The following is a 22,942-nucleotide window of genomic DNA, read 5'->3' as shown; positions in this document are numbered from 1 at the left end:
GAGTGAAGGATAGAGGGAGAGAGGAGAGCGAGCGAGAGGTGGAGTGAAGGATAGAGGGAGAGGAGAGCGAGCGAGAGGTGGAGTGAAGGATAGAGGGAGAGGAGAGCGAGCGAGAGGTGGAGTGAAGGATAGAGGGAGAGAGGTGGAGTGAAGGATAGAGGGAGAGGAGAGCGAGCAAGAGGTGGAGTGAAGGATAGAGGGAGAGGAGAGCGAGCGAGAGGTGGAGTGAAGGATAGAGGGAGAGGAGAGCGAGCAAGAGGTGGAGTGAAGGATAGAGGGAGAGGAGAGCGAGCGAGAGGTGGAGTGAAGGATAGAGGGAGAGGAGAGCGAGAGAGAGGTGGAGTGAAGGATAGAGGGAGAGGAGAGCGAGCGACAGGTGGAGTGAAGGATAGAGGGAGAGGAGCGAGAGGTGGAGTGAAGGATAGAGGGAGAGGAGAGCAAGAGAGAGGTGGAGTGAAGGATAGAGGGAGAGGAGAGAGAGGTGGAGTGAAGGATAGAGGGAGAGGAGAGCGAGAGAGAGGTGGAGTGAAGGATAGAGGGAGAGGAGAGCGAGTGAGAGGTGGAGTGAAGGATAGAGGGAGAGGAGCGCGAGAGAGAGGTGGAGTGAAGGATAGAGGGAGAGGAGCGAGAGGTGGAGTGAAGGATAGAGGGAGAGGAGCGAGAGGTGGAGTGAAGGATAGAGGGAGAGGAGAGAGAGGTGGAGTGAAGGATAGAGGGAGAGAGAGCGAGAGGTGGAGTGAAGGATAGAGGGAGAGGAGAGAGAGCGAGAGGTGGAGTGAAGGACAGAGGGAGAGGGGAGAGAGCGAGAGGTGGAGTGAAGGACAGAGGGAGAGGAGAGAGAGCGAGAGGTGGAGTGAAGGATAGAGGGAGAGGAAAGTGAGGTGGAGTGAAGGACAGAGGGAGAGGAGAGAGAAGTGGAGTGAAGGACAGAGGGAGAGGGGAGAGAGCGAGAGGTGGAGTGGAGGATAGAGGGAGAGAGCGAGAGGTGGAGTGAAGGATAGAGGGAGAGGAGAGAGAGCGAGAGGTGGTGTGAAGGACAGAGGAAGAGGGGAGAGAGGTGGAGTGAAGGATAGAGGGAGAGGAGAGAGAGGTGGAGTGAAGGATAGAGGGAGAGAGAGCGAGAGGTGGAGTGAAGGATAGAGGGAGAGGAGAGAGAGCGAGAGGTGGTGTGAAGGACAGAGGAAGAGGGGAGAAAGCGAGAGGTGGAGTGAAGGACAGAGGGAGAGGAGAGAGAGCGAGAGGTGGAGTGAAGGATAGAGGGAGAGGAAAGAGAGGTGGAGTGAAGGATAGAGGGAGAGGAGAGAGAGGTGGAGTGAAGGATAGAGGGAGAGAGAGCGAGAGGTGGAGTGAAGGATAGAGGGAGAGGAGAGAGAGCGAGAGGTGGTGTGAAGGACAGAGGAAGAGGGGAGAAAGCGAGAGGTGGAGTGAAGGACAGAGGGAGAGGAGAGAGAGCGAGAGGTGGAGTGAAGGATAGAGAGAGAGGGGAGAGAGGTGGAGTGAAGGATAGAGGGAGAGGGGAGAGAGGTGGAGTGAAGGATAGAGGGAGAGGGGAGAGAGGTGGAGTGAAGGATAGAGGGAGAGGGGAGAGAGGTGGAGTGAAGGATAGAGGGAGAGGGGAGAGAGGTGGAGTGAAGGATAGAGGGAGAGGGGAGAGAGGTGGAGTGAAGGATAGAGGGAGAGGGGAGAGAGGTGGAGTGAAGGATAGAGGGAGAGGGGAGAGAGGTGGAGTGAAGGATAGAGGGAGAGGGGAGAGAGATGGAGTGAAGGATAGAGGGAGAGGGGAGAGAGGTGGAGTGAAGGATAGAGAGAGAGGGGAGAGAGGTGGAGTGAAGGATAGAGGGAGAGGGGAGAGAGCGAGAGGTGGGGTGAAGGATAGAGGGAGAGAGAGAGAGGTGGAGTGAAAGATAGAGGGAGAGGGGAGAGAGCGAGAGGTGGAGTGAAGGATAGAGGGAGAGGGGAGAGAGGTGGAGTGAAGGATAGAGGGAGAGGGGAGAGAGCGAGAGGTGGGGTGAGGGAGAGAGCGAGAGAGCGAGAGGTGGGGTGAAGGATAGAGGGAGAGGGGAGAGAGCGAGAGGAGGAGTGAAGGATAGAGGGAGAGGAGAGCGAGAGAGGTGGAGTGAAGGATAGAGGGAGAGGAGCACGAGAGAGAGGTGGAGTGAAGGATAGAGGGAGAGGGGAGAGAGCGAGAGGTAGAGTGAAGGATAGAGGGAGAGGAGAGGGAGAGGAAAGAGAGCGAGAGGTGGAGTGAAGGATAGAGGGAGAGGGGAGAGAGCGAGAGGTAGAGTGAAGGAGTGAAGGATAGAGGGAGAGGGGAGAGAGCGAGAGGTAGAGTGAAGGATAGAGGGAGAGGAGAGAGAGCGAGCGAGCGAGAGGTGGAGTGAAGGATAGAGGGAGAGAGGAGGATTGAAGGATAGAGGGAGAGGAGAGCGAGCGGAGGAGTGAAGGATAGAGGGAGAGAGAGCGAGAGGTGGAGTGAAGGATAGAGGGAGAGGGGAGAGAGCGAGAGGTGGGGTGAAGGATAGAGGGAGAGGGGAGAGAGCGAGAGGTGGGGTGAAGGATAGAGGGAGAGAGCGAGAGGTGGTGTGAAGGACAGAGGAAGAGGGGAGAAAGCGAGAGGTGGAGTGAAGGACAGAGGGAGAGGAGAGAGAGCGAGAGGTGGAGTGAAGGATAGAGGGAGAGGAAAGAGAGGTGGAGTGAAGGATAGAGGGAGAGGAGAGAGAGGTGGAGTGAAGGATAGAGGGAGAGAGAGCGAGAGGTGGAGTGAAGGATAGAGGGAGAGGAGAGAGAGCGAGAGGTGGTGTGAAGGACAGAGGAAGAGGGGAGAAAGCGAGAGGTGGAGTGAAGGACAGAGGGAGAGGAGAGAGAGCGAGAGGTGGAGTGAAGGATAGAGAGAGAGGGGAGAGAGGTGGAGTGAAGGATAGAGGGAGAGGGGAGAGAGGTGGAGTGAAGGATAGAGGGAGAGGGGAGAGAGGTGGAGTGAAGGATAGAGGGAGAGGGGAGAGAGGTGGAGTGAAGGATAGAGGGAGAGGGGAGAGAGGTGGAGTGAAGGATAGAGGGAGAGGGGAGAGAGGTGGAGTGAAGGATAGAGGGAGAGGGGAGAGAGGTGGAGTGAAGGATAGAGGGAGAGGGGAGAGAGGTGGAGTGAAGGATAGAGGGAGAGGGGAGAGAGATGGAGTGAAGGATAGAGGGAGAGGGGAGAGAGGTGGAGTGAAGGATAGAGAGAGAGGGGAGAGAGGTGGAGTGAAGGATAGAGGGAGAGGGGAGAGAGCGAGAGGTGGGGTGAAGGATAGAGGGAGAGAGAGAGAGGTGGAGTGAAAGATAGAGGGAGAGGGGAGAGAGCGAGAGGTGGAGTGAAGGATAGAGGGAGAGGGGAGAGAGGTGGAGTGAAGGATAGAGGGAGAGGGGAGAGAGCGAGAGGTGGGGTGAGGGAGAGAGCGAGAGAGCGAGAGGTGGGGTGAAGGATAGAGGGAGAGGGGAGAGAGCGAGAGGAGGAGTGAAGGATAGAGGGAGAGGAGAGCGAGAGAGGTGGAGTGAAGGATAGAGGGAGAGGAGCACGAGAGAGAGGTGGAGTGAAGGATAGAGGGAGAGGGGAGAGAGCGAGAGGTAGAGTGAAGGATAGAGGGAGAGGAGAGGGAGAGGAAAGAGAGCGAGAGGTGGAGTGAAGGATAGAGGGAGAGGGGAGAGAGCGAGAGGTAGAGTGAAGGAGTGAAGGATAGAGGGAGAGGGGAGAGAGCGAGAGGTAGAGTGAAGGATAGAGGGAGAGGAGAGAGAGCGAGCGAGCGAGAGGTGGAGTGAAGGATAGAGGGAGAGAGGAGGATTGAAGGATAGAGGGAGAGGAGAGCGAGCGGAGGAGTGAAGGATAGAGGGAGAGAGAGCGAGAGGTGGAGTGAAGGATAGAGGGAGAGGGGAGAGAGCGAGAGGTGGGGTGAAGGATAGAGGGAGAGGGGAGAGAGCGAGAGGTGGGGTGAAGGATAGAGGGAGAGAGCGAGAGGTGGAGTGAAGGATAGAGGGAGAGAGAGCGAGAGGTGGAGTGAAGGATAGAGGGAGAGAGAGCGAGAGGTGGAGTGAAGGATAGAGGGAGAGAGAGCGAGAGGTGGAGTGAAGGATAGAGGGAGAGGAGAGAGAGCGAGAGGTGGAGTGAAGGACAGAGGGAGAGGGGAGAGAGCGAGAGGTGGAGTGAAGGATAGAGGGAGAGGAAAGAGAGGTGGAGTGAAGGACAGAGGGAGAGGAGAGAGAGCGAGAGGTGGAGTGAAGGATAGAGGGAGAGGAAAGAGAGGTGGAGTGAAGGACAGAGGGAGAGGCGAGAGAGGTGGAGTGAAGGATAGAGGGAGAGGGGAGAGAGCGAGAGGTGGAGTGAAGGATAGAGGGAGAGGGGAGAGAGGTGGAGTGAAGGATAGAGGGAGAGGGGAGAGAGCGAGAGGTGGGGTGAGGGAGAGAGCGAGAGAGCGAGAGGTGGGGTGAAGGATAGAGGGAGAGGGGAGAGAGCGAGAGGAGGAGTGAAGGATAGAGGGAGAGGAGAGCGAGAGAGGTGGAGTGAAGGATAGAGGGAGAGGAGCACGAGAGAGAGGTGGAGTGAAGGATAGAGGGAGAGGGGAGAGAGCGAGAGGTAGAGTGAAGGATAGAGGGAGAGGAGAGGGAGAGGAAAGAGAGCGAGAGGTGGAGTGAAGGATAGAGGGAGAGGGGAGAGAGCGAGAGGTGGAGTGAAGGATAGAGGGAGAGGGGAGAGAGCGAGAGGTAGAGTGAAGGAGTGAAGGATAGAGGGAGAGGGGAGAGAGCGAGAGGTAGAGTGAAGGATAGAGGGAGAGGAGAGAGAGCGAGCGAGCGAGAGGTGGAGTGAAGGATAGAGGGAGAGAGGAGGATTGAAGGATAGAGGGAGAGGAGAGCGAGCGGAGGAGTGAAGGATAGAGGGAGAGAGAGCGAGAGGTGGAGTGAAGGATAGAGGGAGAGGGGAGAGAGCGAGAGGTGGGGTGAAGGATAGAGGGAGAGGGGAGAGAGCGAGAGGTGGGGTGAAGGATAGAGGGAGAGAGCGAGAGGTGGAGTGAAGGATAGAGGGAGAGAGAGCGAGAGGTGGAGTGAAGGATAGAGGGAGAGAGAGCGAGAGGTGGAGTGAAGGATAGAGGGAGAGGAGAGAGAGCGAGAGGTGGAGTGAAGGACAGAGGGAGAGGGGAGAGAGCGAGAGGTGGAGTGAAGGATAGAGGGAGAGGAAAGAGAGGTGGAGTGAAGGACAGAGGGAGAGGAGAGAGAGCGAGAGGTGGAGTGAAGGATAGAGGGAGAGGAAAGAGAGGTGGAGTGAAGGACAGAGGGAGAGGCGAGAGAGGTGGAGTGAAGGATAGAGGGAGAGGGGAGAGAGCGAGAGGTGGAGTGAAGGATAGAGGGAGAGGGGAGAGAGCGAGAGGTGGAGTGAAGAATAGAGGGAGAGGGGAGAGAGCGTGAGGTGGAGTGAAGGATAGAGGGAGAGGGGAGAGAGCGAGAAGTGGAAGGATAGAGGGAGAGGGGAGAGAGCGAGAGGTGGGGTGAAGGATAGAGGGAGAGGAGAGAGAGGTGGAGTGAAGGATAGAGGGAGAGGAGAGAGGTGGAGTGAAGGATAGAGGTAGAGGAGAGAGAGAGAGATGGAGTGAAGGATAGAGGTGGAGTAAAGGATAGAGGGAGAGGATATAGGGAGAGTAGAGAGAGCGAGAGGTGGAGTGAAGGATAGAGGGAGAGGAGAGAGAGCGAGAGGTGGAGTGAAGGATAGAGGGAGAGGAGCGAGAGCGAGAGGTGGAGAGGAGAGAGCGAGAGGTGGAATGAAGGATAGAGGAGAGAGAGGTGGAGTGAAGGATAGAGGGAGAGGAGAGAGGTGGAGTGAAGGATAGAGGTAGAGGAGAGAGGTGGAGTGAAGGATGGAGATAGAGGAGAGAGCGAGAGGTGGAGTGAAGGAGAGAGTGAGAGGTGGAGTGAAGGATAGAGGGAGAGGAGAGAGGTGGAGTGAAGGATAGAGGGAGAGGGGAGAGAGGTGGAGTGAAGGATAGAGGGAAAGGGGAGAGAGGTGGAGTGAAGGATAGAGGGAGAGAGAGCGAGAGGTGGAGTGAAGGATAGAGGGAGAAGAGAGAGAGCGAGAGGTGGTGTGAAGGACAGAGGAAGAGGGGAGAGAGGTGGAGTGAAGGATAGAGGGAGAGGAGAGAGAGGTGGAGTGAAGGATAGAGGGAGAGAGAGCGAGAGGTGGAGTGAAGGATAGAGGGAGAGGAGAGAGAGCGAGAGGTGGTGTGAAGGACAGAGGAAGAGGGGAGAGAGCGAGAGGTGGAGTGAAGGACAGAGGGAGAGGAGAGAGAGCGAGAGGTGGAGTGAAGGATAGAGGGAGAGGAAAGAGAGGTGGAGTGAAGGACAGAGGGAGAGGCGAGAGAGGTGGAGTGAAGGATAGAGGGAGAGGGGAGAGAGCGAGAGGTGGAGTGAAGGATAGAGGGAGAGGGGAGAGAGCGAGAGGTGGAGTGAAGAATAGAGGGAGAGGGGAGAGCGAGAGGTGGAGTGAAGGATAGAGGGAGAGGGGAGAGAGGTGGAGTGAAGGATAGAGGGAGAGGGGAGAGATGGAGTGAAGTATAGAGGGAGAGGGGAGAGAGGTGGAGTGAAGGATAGAGGGAGGGGGAGAGAGGTGGAGTGAAGGATAGAGGGAGGGGAGAGAGATGGAGTGAAGGATAGAGGTGGAGTAAAGGATAGAGGTAGAGGAGAGAGAGAGAGAGAGGTGGAGTGAAGGATAGAGGTGGAGTGAAGGATAGAGGTAGAGGAGAGAGGTGGAGTGAAGGATAGAGATAGAGGAGAGAGAGCGAGGTGGAGTGAAGGATAGAGGTGGAGTAAAGGATAGAGAGAGTGAGAGGTGGAGTGAAGGAGAGAGGGAGAGGAGAGAGGTGGAGTGAAGGATAGAGGGAGAGGGGAGAGAGGTGGAGTGAAGGATAGAGGGAGAGGGGAGAGAGGTGGAGTGAAGGATAGAGGGAGAGGGGAGAGAGGTGGAGTGAAGGATAGAGGGAGAGGGGAGAGAGGTGGAGTGAAGGATAGAGGGAGAGGGGAGAGAGGTGGAGTGAAGGATAGAGGGAGAGGGGAGAGAGGTGGAGTGAAGGATAGAGGGAGAGGGGAGAGAGGTGGAGTGAAGGATAGAGGGAGAGGGGAGAGAGGTGGAGTGAAGGATAGAGGGAGAGGGGAGAGAGGTGGAGTGAAGGATAGAGGGAGAGGGGAGAGAGGTGGAGTGAAGGATAGAGGGAGAGGGGAGAGAGCGAGAGGTGGGGTGAAGGATAGAGGGAGAGAGAGAGAGGTGGAGTGAAAGATAGAGGGAGAGGGGAGAGAGCGAGAGGTGGAGTGAAGGATAGAGGGAGAGGGGAGAGAGGTGGAGTGAAGGATAGAGGGAGAGGGGAGAGAGGTGGAGTGAAGGATAGAGGGAGAGGAGAGAGAGCGAGAGGTGGGGTGAGGGAGAGAGCGAGAGAGCGAGAGGTGGGGTGAAGGATAGAGGGAGAGGGGAGAGAGCGAGAGGAGGAGTGAAGGATAGAGGGAGAGGAGAGCGAGAGAGGTGGAGTGAAGGATAGAGGGAGAGGAGCACGAGAGAGAGGTGGAGTGAAGGACAGAGGGAGAGGGGAGAGAGGTAGAGTGAAGGATAGAGGGAGAGGAGAGGGAGAGGAAAGAGAGCGAGAGGTGGAGTGAAGGATAGAGGGAGAGGGGAGAGAGCGAGAGGTGGAGTGAAGGATAGAGGGAGAGTGGAGAGCGAGAGGTAGAGTGAAGGAGTGAAGGATAGAGGGAGAGGGGAGAGAGCGAGAGGTAGAGTGAAGGATAGAGGAAGAGGAGAGAGAGCGAGCGAGCGAGAGGTGGAGTGAAGGACAGAGTGAGAGGGGAGAGAGCGAGAGGTGGAGTGAAGGATAGAGGAAGAGAGGAGGAGTGAAGGATAGAGGGAGAGGAGAGCGAGCGAGAGGTGGGGTGAAGGATAGAGGGAGAGAGCGAGAGGTGGAGTGAAGGATAGAGGGAGAGAGAGCGAGAGGTGGAGTGAAGGATAGAGGGAGAGAGAGCGAGAGGTGGAGTGAAGGATAGAGGGAGAGGAGAGAGAGCGAGAGGTGGAGTGAAGGACAGAGGGAGATGGGAGAGAGCGAGAGGTGGAGTGAAGGACAGAGGGAGAGGAGAGAGAGCGAGAGGTGGAGTGAAGGATAGAGGGAGAGGAAAGAGAGGTGGAGTGAAGGACAGAGGGAGAGGCGAGAGAGGTGGAGTGAAGGATAGAGGGAGAGGGGAGAGAGCGAGAGGTGGAGTGAGGGAGAGGGGAGAGAGCGAGAGTTGGAGTGAAGGATAGAGGGAGAGAGCGAGAGGTGGAGTGAAGGATAGAGGGAGAGGGGAGAGAGCGAGAGGAGGAGTGAAGGATAGAGGGAGAGGGGAGAGAGGTGGAGTGAAGGATAGAGGGAGAGGGGAGAGAGCGAGAGGTGGGGTGAAGGATAGAGGGAGAGAGCGAGAGGTGGAGTGAAGGATAGAGGGAGAGGGGAGAGAGCGAGAGGAGGAGTGAAGGATAGAGGGAGAGGAGAGCGAGAGATGTGGAGTGAAGGATAGAGGGAGAGGAGCGCGAGAGAGAGGTGGAGTGAAGGATAGAGGGAGAGAGAGCGCGAGAGAGAGGTGGAGTGAAGGATAGAGGGAGAGAGAGCGAGAGGTGGAGTGAAGGATAGAGGGAGAGAGCGAGAGGTGGAGTGAAGGATAGAGGGAGAGAGCGAGAGGAGGAGTGAAGGATAGAGGGAGAGGAGAGCGAGAGAGGTGGAGTGAAGGATAGAGGGAGAGGAGCACGAGAGAGAGGTGGAGTGAAGGACAGAGGGAGAGGGGAGAGAGGTAGAGTGAAGGATAGAGGGAGAGGAGAGGGAGAGGAAAGAGAGCGAGAGGTGGAGTGAAGGATAGAGGGAGAGGGGAGAGAGCGAGAGGTGGAGTGAAGGATAGAGGGAGAGTGGAGAGCGAGAGGTAGAGTGAAGGAGTGAAGGATAGAGGGAGAGGGGAGAGAGCGAGAGGTAGAGTGAAGGATAGAGGAAGAGGAGAGAGAGCGAGCGAGCGAGAGGTGGAGTGAAGGACAGAGTGAGAGGGGAGAGAGCGAGAGGTGGAGTGAAGGATAGAGGAAGAGAGGAGGAGTGAAGGATAGAGGGAGAGGAGAGCGAGCGAGAGGTGGGGTGAAGGATAGAGGGAGAGAGCGAGAGGTGGAGTGAAGGATAGAGGGAGAGAGAGCGAGAGGTGGAGTGAAGGATAGAGGGAGAGAGAGCGAGAGGTGGAGTGAAGGATAGAGGGAGAGGAGAGAGAGCGAGAGGTGGAGTGAAGGACAGAGGGAGATGGGAGAGAGCGAGAGGTGGAGTGAAGGACAGAGGGAGAGGAGAGAGAGCGAGAGGTGGAGTGAAGGATAGAGGGAGAGGAAAGAGAGGTGGAGTGAAGGACAGAGGGAGAGGCGAGAGAGGTGGAGTGAAGGATAGAGGGAGAGGGGAGAGAGCGAGAGGTGGAGTGAGGGAGAGGGGAGAGAGCGAGAGTTGGAGTGAAGGATAGAGGGAGAGGGGAGAGAGCGAGAGGTGGGGTGAAGGATAGAGGGAGAGAGCGAGAGGTGGAGTGAAGGATAGAGGGAGAGGGGAGAGAGCGAGAGGAGGAGTGAAGGATAGAGGGAGAGGGGAGAGAGGTGGAGTGAAGGATAGAGGGAGAGGGGAGAGAGCGAGAGGTGGGGTGAAGGATAGAGGGAGAGAGCGAGAGGTGGAGTGAAGGATAGAGGGAGAGGGGAGAGAGCGAGAGGAGGAGTGAAGGATAGAGGGAGAGGAGAGCGAGAGATGTGGAGTGAAGGATAGAGGGAGAGGAGCGCGAGAGAGAGGTGGAGTGAAGGATAGAGGGAGAGAGAGCGCGAGAGAGAGGTGGAGTGAAGGATAGAGGGAGAGAGAGCGAGAGGTGGAGTGAAGGATAGAGGGAGAGAGCGAGAGGTGGAGTGAAGGATAGAGGGAGAGAGCGAGAGGTAGAGTGAAGGATAGAGGGAGAGGGGAGAGAGCGAGAGGTAGAGTGAAGGATAGAGGGAGAGGAGAGGGAGAGGAAAGAGAGCGAGAGGTGGAGTGAAGGATAGAGGGAGAGGGGAGAGAGTGAGAGGTGGAGTGAAGGATAGAGGGAGAGGGGAGAGAGCGAGAGGTAGAGTGAAGGATAGAGGAGAGGAGAGAGAGCGAGCGAGAGGTGGATTGAAGGATAGAGGGAGAAGAGAGAGAGCGAGCGAGCGAGAGGTGGAGTGAAGGATAGAGGGAGAGGAGAGAGAGCGAAAGGTGGAGTGAAGGATAGAGTGAGAGGGGAGAGAGCGAGAGGTGGAGTGAAGGATAGAGGAAGAGAGGAGGAGTGAAGGATAGAGGGAGAGGAGAGCGAGCGGAGGAGTGAAGGATAGAGGGAGAGAGAGAGAGAGGTGGAATGAAGGATAGAGGGAGAGGGGAGAGAGCGAGAGGTGGAGTGAAGGATAGAGGGAGAGAAGAGAGGGAGAGGAGAGCGAGCGGAGGAGTGAAGGATAGAGGGAGAGGCGAGCGAGCGAGAGGTGGAGTGAAGGATAGAGGGAGAGGAGAGCGAGCGAGAGGTGGAGAGAGCGAGAGGTAGAGTGAAGGATAGAGGGAGAGGAGAGAGAGCGAGAGGTGGAGTGAAGGATAGAGGGAGAGGGGAGAGAGCGAGAGGTGGAGTGAAGGATAGAGGGAGAGGGGAGAGAGCGAGAGGTAGAGTGAAGGACAGAGGGAGAAGAGAGAGAGCGAGCGAGAGGTGGAGTGAAGGATAGAGGGAGAGGAGAGAGCGCGAAAGGTGGAGTGAAGGATAGAGGGAGAGAGGAGAGCGAGCGAGAGGTGGAGTGAAGGATAGAGGGAGAGGAGAGCGAGCGAGAGGTGGAGTGAAGGATAGAGGGAGAGGAGAGCGAGCGAGAGGTGGAGTGAAGGATAGAGGGAGAGGAGAGCGAGCGAGAGGTGGAGTGAAGGATAGAGGGAGAGAGGTGGAGTGAAGGATAGAGGGAGAGGAGAGCGAGCAAGAGGTGGAGTGAAGGATAGAGGGAGAGGAGAGCGAGCGAGAGGTGGAGTGAAGGATAGAGGGAGAGGAGAGCGAGCAAGAGGTGGAGTGAAGGATAGAGGGAGAGGAGAGCGAGCGAGAGGTGGAGTGAAGGATAGAGGGAGAGGAGAGCGAGAGAGAGGTGGAGTGAAGGATAGAGGGAGAGGAGAGCGAGCGACAGGTGGAGTGAAGGATAGAGGGAGAGGAGCGAGAGGTGGAGTGAAGGATAGAGGGAGAGGAGAGCAAGAGAGAGGTGGAGTGAAGGATAGAGGGAGAGGAGAGAGAGGTGGAGTGAAGGATAGAGGGAGAAGAGAGCGAGAGAGAGGTGGAGTGAAGGATAGAGGGAGAGGAGAGCGAGTGAGAGGTGGAGTGAAGGATAGAGGGAGAGGAGCGCGAGAGAGAGGTGGAGTGAAGGATAGAGGGAGAGGAGCGAGAGGTGGAGTGAAGGATAGAGGGAGAGGAGCGAGAGGTGGAGTGAAGGATAGAGGGAGAGGAGAGAGAGGTGGAGTGAAGGATAGAGGGAGAGAGAGCGAGAGGTGGAGTGAAGGATAGAGGGAGAGGAGAGAGAGCGAGAGGTGGAGTGAAGGACAGAGGGAGAGGGGAGAGAGCGAGAGGTGGAGTGAAGGACAGAGGGAGAGGAGAGAGAGCGAGAGGTGGAGTGAAGGATAGAGGGAGAGGAAAGTGAGGTGGAGTGAAGGACAGAGGGAGAGGAGAGAGAAGTGGAGTGAAGGACAGAGGGAGAGGGGAGAGAGCGAGAGGTGGAGTGGAGGATAGAGGGAGAGAGCGAGAGGTGGAGTGAAGGATAGAGGGAGAGGGGGAGAGGGGAGAGAGCGAGAGGTGGAGTGAAGGATAGAGGGAGAGGGGAGAGAGCGAGAGGTGGAGTGAAGGATAGAGGGAGAGGGGAGAGAGCGAGAGGTGGAGTGAAGGATAGAGGGAGAGGGGGAGAGGGGAGAGAGCGAGAGGTGGAGTGAAGGATAGAGGGAGAGGGGAGAGAGCGAGAGGTGGAGTGAAGGATAGAGGGAGAGGGGAGAGCGAGAGGTGGAGTGAAGGATAGAGGGAGAGGGGAGAGAGGTGGAGTGAAGGACAGAGGGAGAGGAGAGAGAAGTGGAGTGAAGGACAGAGGGAGAGGGGAGAGAGCGAGAGGTGGAGTGGAGGATAGAGGGAGAGGGGAGAGAGCGAGAGGTGGAGTGAAGGATAGAGGGAGAGGGGAGAGAGGTGGAGTGAAGGATAGAGGGAGAGGAGAGCGAGCGAGAGGTGGAGTGAAGGATAGAGGGAGAGAGGTGGAGTGAAGGATAGAGGGAGAGGAGAGCGAGCAAGAGGTGGAGTGAAGGATAGAGGGAGAGGAGAGCGAGCGAGAGGTGGAGTGAAGGATAGAGGGAGAGGAGAGCGAGCAAGAGGTGGAGTGAAGGATAGAGGGAGAGGAGAGCGAGCGAGAGGTGGAGTGAAGGATAGAGGGAGAGGAGAGCGAGAGAGAGGTGGAGTGAAGGATAGAGGGAGAGGAGAGCGAGCGACAGGTGGAGTGAAGGATAGAGGGAGAGGAGCGAGAGGTGGAGTGAAGGATAGAGGGAGAGGAGAGCAAGAGAGAGGTGGAGTGAAGGATAGAGGGAGAGGAGAGAGAGGTGGAGTGAAGGATAGAGGGAGAGGAGAGCGAGAGAGAGGTGGAGTGAAGGATAGAGGGAGAGGAGAGCGAGTGAGAGGTGGAGTGAAGGATAGAGGGAGAGGAGCGCGAGAGAGAGGTGGAGTGAAGGATAGAGGGAGAGGAGCGAGAGGTGGAGTGAAGGATAGAGGGAGAGGAGCGAGAGGTGGAGTGAAGGATAGAGGGAGAGGAGAGAGAGGTGGAGTGAAGGATAGAGGGAGAGAGAGCGAGAGGTGGAGTGAAGGATAGAGGGAGAGGAGAGAGAGCGAGAGGTGGAGTGAAGGACAGAGGGAGAGGGGAGAGAGCGAGAGGTGGAGTGAAGGACAGAGGGAGAGGAGAGAGAGCGAGAGGTGGAGTGAAGGATAGAGGGAGAGGAAAGTGAGGTGGAGTGAAGGACAGAGGGAGAGGAGAGAGAAGTGGAGTGAAGGACAGAGGGAGAGGGGAGAGAGCGAGAGGTGGAGTGGAGGATAGAGGGAGAGAGCGAGAGGTGGAGTGAAGGATAGAGGGAGAGGGGGAGAGGGGAGAGAGCGAGAGGTGGAGTGAAGGATAGAGGGAGAGGGGAGAGAGCGAGAGGTGGAGTGAAGGATAGAGGGAGAGGGGAGAGAGCGAGAGGTGGAGTGAAGGATAGAGGGAGAGGGGGAGAGGGGAGAGAGCGAGAGGTGGAGTGAAGGATAGAGGGAGAGGGGAGAGAGCGAGAGGTGGAGTGAAGGATAGAGGGAGAGGGGAGAGCGAGAGGTGGAGTGAAGGATAGAGGGAGAGGGGAGAGAGGTGGAGTGAAGGACAGAGGGAGAGGAGAGAGAAGTGGAGTGAAGGACAGAGGGAGAGGGGAGAGAGCGAGAGGTGGAGTGGAGGATAGAGGGAGAGAGCGAGAGGTGGAGTGAAGGATAGAGGGAGAGGGGGAGAGGGGAGAGAGCGAGAGGTGGAGTGAAGGATAGAGGGAGAGGGGAGAGAGCGAGAGGTGGAGTGAAGGATAGAGGGAGAGGGGAGAGAGCGAGAGGTGGAGTGAAGGATAGAGGGAGAGGGGAGAGAGCGAGAGGTGGGGTGAAGGATAGAGGGAGAGAGCGAGAGGTGGAGTGAAGGATAGAGGGAGAGGGGAGAGCGAGAGGTGGAGTGAAGGATAGAGGGAGAGGGGAGAGAGGTGGAGTGAAGGATAGAGGGAGAGGGGAGAGAGGTGGAGTGAAGGATAGAGGGAGAGGGGAGAGAGGTGGAGTGAAGGATAGAGGGAGAGGGGAGAGAGCGAGAGGTGGGGTGAAGGACAGAGGGAAAGGAGAGAGGTGGAGTGAAGGATAGAGGGAGAGGAGAGAGCGAGAGGTGGAGTGAAGTATAGAGGGAGAGGAGAGAGGTGGAGTGAATGATAGAGGGAGAGGGGAGAGTGAGAGAAACTTCATAAAAGAAGAGTATCATAAAAGTGCCTTCAGTCATATTCTATATGGCAGTAATAAAACCCAGGTCAACGTCACAGATTTCCATCATGAGCGTCGCTCCTGTTTTTATTCAGCCCATCATTCATCAGATTCTCATTTCTTTCACCTCGTCTCTCTCCAAATAACTTAAAAAGGCACATGTCCACAAAATGACTAGAGGCATTCAGCCAGTGTAAGGGGACAGAATACCGATTAGAACAGATCAATAAAAAAACTAGCCTTTATATACAAATTACTTCTGTCTGACTGTGTGTGGGTCAATAATAAGCATGGCTGAACGCCACACAGCTCTACCTCAAAAACAGACGTAGAGGCATCAAGCAGACTATGTTTTAAACAGGCCATTCAGTTAAAACGTGTTGTGTGAGGAACTTCTCTTACCAGCCAGCCAAATGTAGGAGGACTGAGAGTTGGGCTCTCTGGAGAATCAATTAAAACTCTGTGGCGCCGTCATCATTTGGGGCGATAGGTAGCCTAGTGGTTAGAGTGTTGGGCCTGTAACCGAAAGGTTGCTGGATCGAATCCCCGAGCTGACAAGGTCGTTCTGCCCCTGAACACGGCAGTTCCCCGGTAGGCCATTATTGTAAATAAGAATTTGTTCTTGCCTAGTTAAATAAAGGTTAAATAAAAATACATTTTAAATCATTAGCAATGCAACCAGTACAGTCTTACAACACACGAGACCAGTGAGTGACAGAGAACAGCGAACATAAGCACCAACGCGGAGGTAGAGAAACGTGACTTAGTAGAGCAATACTTTATTATCTATTGTCAGAGTGCGCCAACTTGTAGTCCTAAAACCCGGGAGGTAAGTTACCTCAGGTTCGTTCGGGCATCTCTATGGGAAAGATGAATGGGGAATTAATAGGGTTTTGGAATAAACGCAGGAAATAAGGGGTGAGGTTAACACTTAGGAGATGCTCTGTCCTATGAGACAATAGCAGAGCTTTATGAATGATGTGCTTTGTGTATTTTATAATTACATAAACTCTTCAAAATTCACAGTGTCATTAGCTGATGAAGATTCTCAGAGAACAAAATGTATAATATCTCCTACACCTGTGTTTACCACAGACCTTATTTTCCACATTTATCCAAAAGCGCCATTCGTTTTCCTCATGCTTTGTCCAACGAACCATGGCAGAGTTAGACGCCATTACTATTACTCTATAATCTGAACATGCAGAGAACGGACAGATTAGTTTTTTTTCCAGGCAGGCAGACTCTGGACAGCCCTACTGAGACAAATAGAGAAGGCTGCTGGAGAGGACCCAGGAGTCTGTCCCGACACATTAGCAGCCATCAGACGTCACTAAACACCATTATCTAGCTTCGAGGCTGGAGGTGCACAGCCTGCACACATTAGTGGATGTACCAGGAAAAACAGCACTATAATCAATGTGTGTGTGTGTGTGTGTGTGTGTGCATGTGTAATGATTTTATTCTCAGAATCCTTTCCTTGAAGAGAGAGATGGAACATCAAAAGGTGCACTGATGTTTTTATGTCTGAGTGTAGTTATGTGTGTGTGTGTGTGTGTGTGTGTGTGTGTGTGTGTGTGTATAGTTCTGTCTGTGTATGGCAGATATGAGGAGCTCAGAATAACACACAACGCAGAGAGCCCACCGCACTGCTGTAACCCGGTCAGGAGACTATAGAATTGTGAGACACAGTACAGGTAGTGTTCATGACAGAATGTATTTTCATGGTCCTTCATTCAGTATGCATACATCTTTTTAAAATTGTGGTAGTTACAGTGTGTGTGTGTCTGTGTGTGTGTGTGTGTGTGTGTGTGTGTGTGTGTGTGTGTGTGTGTGTGTGTGTGTGTGTGTGTGTGTGTATATATATATATTTATGTGTGTTCCTCACCTCCTTGTCCATGCTGTCCAGGTCTTCTTTACAGAATGTGTAGAGAGGGTTGGTCTCTGACATGCTGGGCTGGCGTTCCCTCCGGCGGCAGGAGGGTCCAGGCTGCTCCTCGTCTCGACTGGAGGGACCCGCCATCTCCCCCTGCTGGTCCTTCTGACCCCCCCTGGTCACACCACAACAAACAACCATCAGCCAGACACAAACATCTCCAACTATTACCTAATTAGCCATAAACTCATTGTGAATCCCCATGCGATAACTGGGGCCTTTTTAACACGAAGAGACACACAAACACCCTGTGTGTGATTATAATTACATTCAGCCTCCAGAACACACACTTTTCCATTATGTTCTGAACTCCTAGTAGAGGCTCAGGCTTACGGCCTTAGAGGGTAGCTGGAGTATACAGCTAATATACAACCAGACTAGACATTTAGTCCTGTTAAAAGGCAAGTGAAATGTGGTCGGCCACAAAGACATTACTGAGTCTGGAACGGGTGATATATATCTACCCCCCTCCATTTGTCTCCAAGTTTGTGTGAGTTTCCAAAGATATGGGAGAAAGTCAAGGACAGGTGTTACGTAGGAAGTATACAGTAAAACTATACATTCATATAATCAAAAAGACAGATGCTACCCATTAAACTCTCCGTTTTTAATCTAGGACAACGTCGACACGTAGCAGGACACAATCTGTGAGTGGAGGGGGAGAACTAGTAGGGAGAAGGGAAAGACGATGGGAGTAGGGGTGCAATTTTGGGGCTTTTAAAAATGCGGTGAAAATGAGATATTTCCCAGTGGGAGAAAGAGCGGTTTGCAGACCAGCGATAGATCCACTGGGATAGTAGGAAATTACAGATATATTCCCTTCATTTTACACCGAGCAGGATTCATAACATGTTCTAAACGAAGTCTACTCAAAATAAAAATATTGCCCTTCATTGATGAACCTGATTGGTCTATTTCAGCAAGCTCCTCCTGGCCAATCACATTGTGAGGAACGTTTGGAAATCACAGCCACTTCTCCCAATGGCTGGTATTTGCTACTGTATAGCATTTTACAGATAAAGGAGAACCCAGAAGCGGCCTGTCCTTGAATAAGCTACAAGGAGCTCCTGAGAAGCGAGGCTTAGAGAACATGTTTTGCTAAATGTTTAGGCTATAGGATATCTTAGGACAGCCAAGCTGAGGCTGTGTGTGTGGAGCCAAGGTGGGTCTGGGAAAATACAGTGCCTTGCAAAAGTATTCGGCCCCCTTGAACTTTGCGACCTTTTGCCACATTTCAGGCTTCAAACATAAAGATATAAAACTGTATTTTTTTGTGAAGAATCAACAACAAGTGGGACACAATCATGAAGTGGAACGACATTTATTGGATATTTCAAACTTTTTTAACAAATCAAAAACTGAAAAATTGGGCGTGCAAAAATATTCAGCCCCCTTAAGTTAATACTTTGTAGCGCCACCTTTTGCTGCGATTACAGTTGTAAGTTGCTTGGGGTATGTCTCTATCAGTTTTGCACATCGAGAGACTGACATTTTTTCCCATTCCTCCTTGCAAAACAGCTCGAGCTCAGTGAGGTTGGATGGAGAGCATTTGTGAACAGCAGTTTTCAGTTCTTTCCACAGATTCTCGATTGGATTCAGGTCTGGACTTTGACTTGGCCATTCTAACACCTGGATATGTTTATTTTTGAACCATTCCATTGTAGATTTTGCTTTATGTTTTGGATCATTGTCTTGTTGGAAGACACATCTCCGTCCCAGTCTCAGGTCTTTTGCAGACTCCATCAGGTTTTCTTCCAGAATGGTCCTGTATTTGGCCCCATCCATCTTCCCATCAATTTTAACCATCTTCCCTGTCCCTGTTGAAGAAAAGCAGGCCCAAACCATGATGCTGCCACCACCATGTTTGACAGTGGGGATGGTGTGTTGCTTTTACGCCAAACATAACGTTTTGCATTGTTGCCAAAAAGTTCAATTTTGGTTTCATCTGACCAGAGCACCTTCTTCCACATGTTTGGTGTGTCTCCCAGGTGGCTTGTGGCAAACTTTAACCAACACTTTTTATGGATATCTTTAAGAAATGGCTTTCTTCTTGCCACTCTTCCATAAAGGCCAGATTTGTGCAATATACGACTGATTGTTGTCCTATGGACAGAGTCTCCCACCTCAGCTGTAGATCTCTGCAGTTCATCCAGAGTGATCATGGGCCTCTTGGCTGCATCTCTGATCAGTCTTCTCCTTGTATGAGCTGAAAGTTTAGAGGGACGGCCAGGTCTTGGTAGATTTGCAGTGGTCTGATACTCCTTCCATTTCAATATTATCGCTTGCACAGTGCTCCTTGGGATGTTTAAAGCTTGGGAAATATTTTTGTATCCAAATCCGGCTTTAAACTTCTTCACAACAGTATCTCGGACCTGCCTGGTGTGTTCCTTGTTCTTCATGATGCTCTCTGCGCTTTTAACGGACCTCTCAGACTATCACAGTGCAGGTGCATTTATACGGAGACTTGATTACACACAGGTGGATTGTATTTATCATCATTAGTCATTTAGGTCAACATTGGATCATTCAGAGATCCTCACTGAACTTCTGGAGAGAGTTTGCTGCACTGAAAGTAAAGGGGCTGAATAATTTTGCACGCCCAATTTTTCAGTTTTTGATTTGTTAAAAAAGTTTGAAATATCCAATAAATGTCGTTCCACTTCATGATTGTGTCCCACTTGTTGTTGATTCCTCACAAAAAAATACAGTTTTATATCTTTATGTTTGAAGCCTGAAATGTGGCAAAATGTCGCAAAGTTCAAGGGGGCCGAATACTTTCGCAAGGCACTGTAATTAGAGCCCGACCAATAACAAATAAACTAGGATGAAAAAAGGCACTCATGCGGCTCTCAACACTAGCGGCCATTCTCATGATGTGTCATTATTGTCACAATGTATGAAATCAACATTTGAAGCATAGTTACTGGACAATTGCACTTTTGAATGGCAATTTAGGAGATACGGTGTGGAAAAAGTACGCTTTTTAATTTCCCCGCAGTAAAACATCGTATCGGCAGATAAGTTTAAGTACCCCGTAAAAATAGGAATCTGACCCCTCGCTCTTTGGGAAGACTGGCACATCTCACAACTATCATGTTGGAGGACCTCATTGAGAACAGGGGTGTATCTAGCTGAGGATAAACAAGTGAGACTGGCTGGGGACTGAGTGGTGATGTAGAGAGGAATGTTTCTCAGAAACTGAGAAAGTAAGTATTGAGAGATTAAGGAGGTGAATGACACTCCACATCACCCAGGACGCACTGCAGGCGGGAGCACTTCCTCCTGGCGGTCTCCAATTTGGTGAGGAGCTTCATGTGATGATTCCACTCTAAAACTCAGCTTTCTGCCTCACTGTGTGTGTGTGTGTGTGTGTGTGTATGACCAAAACTATTCCTCCATGTGGCTCAGAATGCATAATACAGCACCATGCTCTGCTGCGAAGCGTCATTGTGATGTTAATAACATGACATCTACTACATGACCAAAAGTATGTGAACACTTGCTCATTGAACATCTCATTCTAAAATCATGGGCATTCATATAGAGTCGGTCCCCCCTTTGCTGCTATAACAGCCTCTACTCTTCTGGGAAGACTTTCCACTAGATGTTGGACATTGATGCTGGGACTTGCCACGAGAACATTAGTGAGGTCGGGCGCTAATGTTGGGCGATTAGGTCTGGCTCGCAGTCGACGTTCCAATTCAGCCCAAAGGTGTTTGATGGGGTTGAGGTCAGGGCTCTGTGCAGGCCAGTCAAGTTCTGCCACACCGATCTTGACAAACCCTTTCTGTATGGACCTCGCTTTGTGCACTGGGGCATTGTCATGCTGAAACAGGAAAAGGGCCTTTCCCAAACTGTTGCCACAAAGTTGGAAGCACAGAATGTGAATGCACAGAATGTCATTGTATGCTGTAGCGTTAAGATTTCCCTTCACTGGAACAAAGAGACCTAGCCCGAAACATGAAAAACAGACCCAGACCATTAGTCTTCCTCCAACAAAATTTACAGTTGGCACTATGCATTTGGACAGGTAGCTTTCACCTGGCATCCGCCAAACCAAGATTTGTCCGTCGAACTGCCAGATGAGGAAGCATGATTCAACACTCCAGAGAACGTGTCCACTGCTCCAGAGTCCAATGGCGGCGAGCTTTACACCACTCCTGCCAAAGCTTGGCATTGCGCATGATGATCTTAGGTTTGTGTGTGGCTGCTTGGCCATGGAAACCCATTTCATGAAGCTCCCGAAGAACAACTGTTGTCCTGACGTTGTTTCAAGAGGCAGTTTGGAACTCTGTAGTGAGTGCTGCAACCGAGGACAGACAATTTTTACATGGCACAGGGTTCAGAACTCAGCGGCCGTCGTTGCTCCTCGACGTTTCCACTTCACAACAAAAGCACTTACAGTTGACCGGGGCAGCTCTATCAGGGCACAAATTTGACAAACTGACTTGTTGGAAAGGTGGCATCCTATGACGGTGCCACGTTGAACGTCACTGAGCTCTTCTGTAAGGCCATTCTACTGACAATGTGTGTCATGATTGCATGGCTGTGTGCTCGATTTTATACACCCGTCAGCAACATCCATTCATTTGATGGGGTGTCCACATACACTATAATAACACAAAGTATCTGGCTGAAAGCAGAAAGCTATGGAGCCACTGGCAGAGACCGTCCGGAAAACAGATGCCAGACAATTTAGAGAAAACATTTTTCACAACATTTTGAGCCAGCTCAAAAGGAAACCATCAACACCAAGCCTAGGATGTTAACCCTTTTTGTACCTGGCAATTGAGGTGTTGAGTAAAGAAGGTAAAGAAGCTACCTACACTCCTGAACACAGAAATGCGTGCAAACACCGCAAGTAATAAACCCTTCACGTTGGACTGGGAAGTAGAACTCAGTTAATACAACTACAACTTCTTGTAGCTGCTTGCTGACTTACGAGCCGTTTCCCGTCACATTCATCACAGCCCCAGCGTTTTATTTTGCTTTTTTTATCTCCTCCATTCCAGCATTAACATGCTAATTCATCTTCACCTCTAGCTGTAGAGCAGAGTGAACAGGCAGAAATTCCAGCAGCAAATTGGCTAATCATTTCATTCCAGGAGAACAATCCCAAAGCTGCCAACGCCCACCTGACTTTACGATGCTCACATTTTGATTTCGAGCCCGAGATTCATGTATAGATGGATTTTAGGAGAAAATCCAATTTGGCACAAGAAGGGAAAGGCCGCACACAGCATATAGACCCCTCAGACCAGGGCATTAGATATAGAAATAAACATGCATCTCCAGAGTTGCAATGCTGAACAGGCACTTCTCCCTCTAGCAGACAATATATTCTCACTTTCAACACAGCTCTAAAATGACTGGGTCAGAGCTCCGAGGGAGCATGGCCAGGTCGGTCGGGGAGCTGCCTAGCAGCATAAACGCCTGCTGCTCTGCTGCTAGACAGACAGGTGGTCTCCGGCCTCCAAATAGAAATATGATTAACAGGCCAGACGCTGCTCTCTATGTTAACAGCTGTAAGCACGGCCAGGGTTTTCAGTGCTCTTCTGTCTACAGGGCCAGTGTCTACTAAAAAGGTGAGGCAATACATTTCAATTTCAGTCATTTAGCAGACACTCTTATCCAGAGAGACTTACAGGAGCAATTAGGGTTAAGTGCCTTGCTCAAGTGGATGTCGACAGATTTTCACCTAGTTGACTCAGGTATTCACTCTTAACTGCTAGGCTACCTGCCGCCCTATAGCAGCCATCAGAGCAGACAGGATAGACACAAGCTACGTTCCAGAATGTTCTAGATTACTTGTTATTACTGCATTGTCGGAACTAGAAGCACAAGCATTTCGCTACACTCGCATTAACATCTGCTAACCATGTGTATGTGACAAATAAAATTTGATTTGATTTGATCTGGTACGAGACCAGGTGTCCCTGCTCATCTAGGTATGAGGGGGGGCAAGAGGACTTAGGAGGAGCTGCTTACCAGTTACTTAGAAGCACTGAAAAGCCAACCATCTATCCCAGATATCAATACATCTGAAGGAGTACCACAGAAGAGGACATATCTGAATGTTATGCGTGCACTTTGTTACAAAGACAAAAAAGTACACGTCATGCACAGTTGAGAACAAGGCTGAATAGCCAAGTCAGTACCTCAGGGATGTCTGGTCACCGTGGGCAGCAGACATGGAGGCCTGGAGGTAAGATGGTGGTCTGGAGGCCTGAAGCCCGCGGCGAATCAGCTTCCCTGTGACCGGGTCGTACGTCCGCACCTCAGGGGCAGCTGGAGGGGGGAGGTGGAGGGGGGCAGGGGGGAATAGGGGGTTCTGGAAGGACCCTTGGTGGTCAGGGAACGTGGCTGGGCTGTTGCTCCTAAAGACAGAGAGAAACACCATCAGATAAAATGTGCAAGTGTGTGTGTGTGTGTGTGTGTGTGTGTGTGTGTGTGTGTGTACACACTGTTGGGTCTTGGTGTAGTCCTCCTTCAGTGGATACAGTGATTCATCCACCCTCTCCCAGCGCTCCAGACATCCCCACAGCCAGTCAGGATTCACCACATGGAGGCGTTTACAGCCTTGGGCCTGACGCACCTTCTCTGTACCTGGGAGAGAGACAGGGAGAGCTAGGATCAATCAACAAATCAAGAAGAGGAATCGATACTGTCTGTCGTTAGGTACCCCTCTTAACAACCAAGCTGCAGAAATAAAAGGGGGAGACCTAGTCAGTTGTAACACAATACATTTAACCAAACCCCTCTGAATCAGAGAGGTGCGGGGGGGCTGCCATAATGAACATCCCCGTCTTCAGCGCCCGGGGAACAGTGGGTTATCTGCCTTACTCAGGGGTAGAACGACAAGATTTTTACCTTGCCAGCTCGGCGATTCAATCCAGAGAGAGCAAACTGAAGAGAGAAATATCCATCAACTCTCGGAAGACAATGGAAGTTGATTTTATT

The 22,942-nt window shown here is 52.4% G+C and overlaps 1 protein-coding gene across 1 annotated transcript in view; it reads right to left on the bottom strand.

Annotated features, from left to right (window-relative positions):
* LOC110488200 (RNA polymerase II subunit A C-terminal domain phosphatase) overlaps positions 1-22,942 on the bottom strand; it is a 142,788-nt gene that overhangs the window by 100,873 nt on the left and 18,973 nt on the right. The window contains exons 9-11 of the mRNA XM_021560310.3: positions 22,447-22,588; positions 22,141-22,359; positions 15,935-16,097 (exon numbers count right to left, since the gene is read on the bottom strand). Coding sequence (XP_021415985.2) covers positions 15,935-16,097; positions 22,141-22,359; positions 22,447-22,588 — 524 coding nt within the window. The remainder of the gene's footprint in view (positions 1-15,934; positions 16,098-22,140; positions 22,360-22,446; positions 22,589-22,942) is intronic.

This window comes from Oncorhynchus mykiss, chromosome 30 (assembly GCF_057628025.1).
Source record: "Oncorhynchus mykiss isolate SJ-2025 chromosome 30, ASM5762802v1, whole genome shotgun sequence".
NCBI lineage: Eukaryota > Metazoa > Chordata > Actinopteri > Salmoniformes > Salmonidae > Oncorhynchus > Oncorhynchus mykiss.
This window is presented reverse-complemented; position numbering and strand designations above follow the sequence as displayed.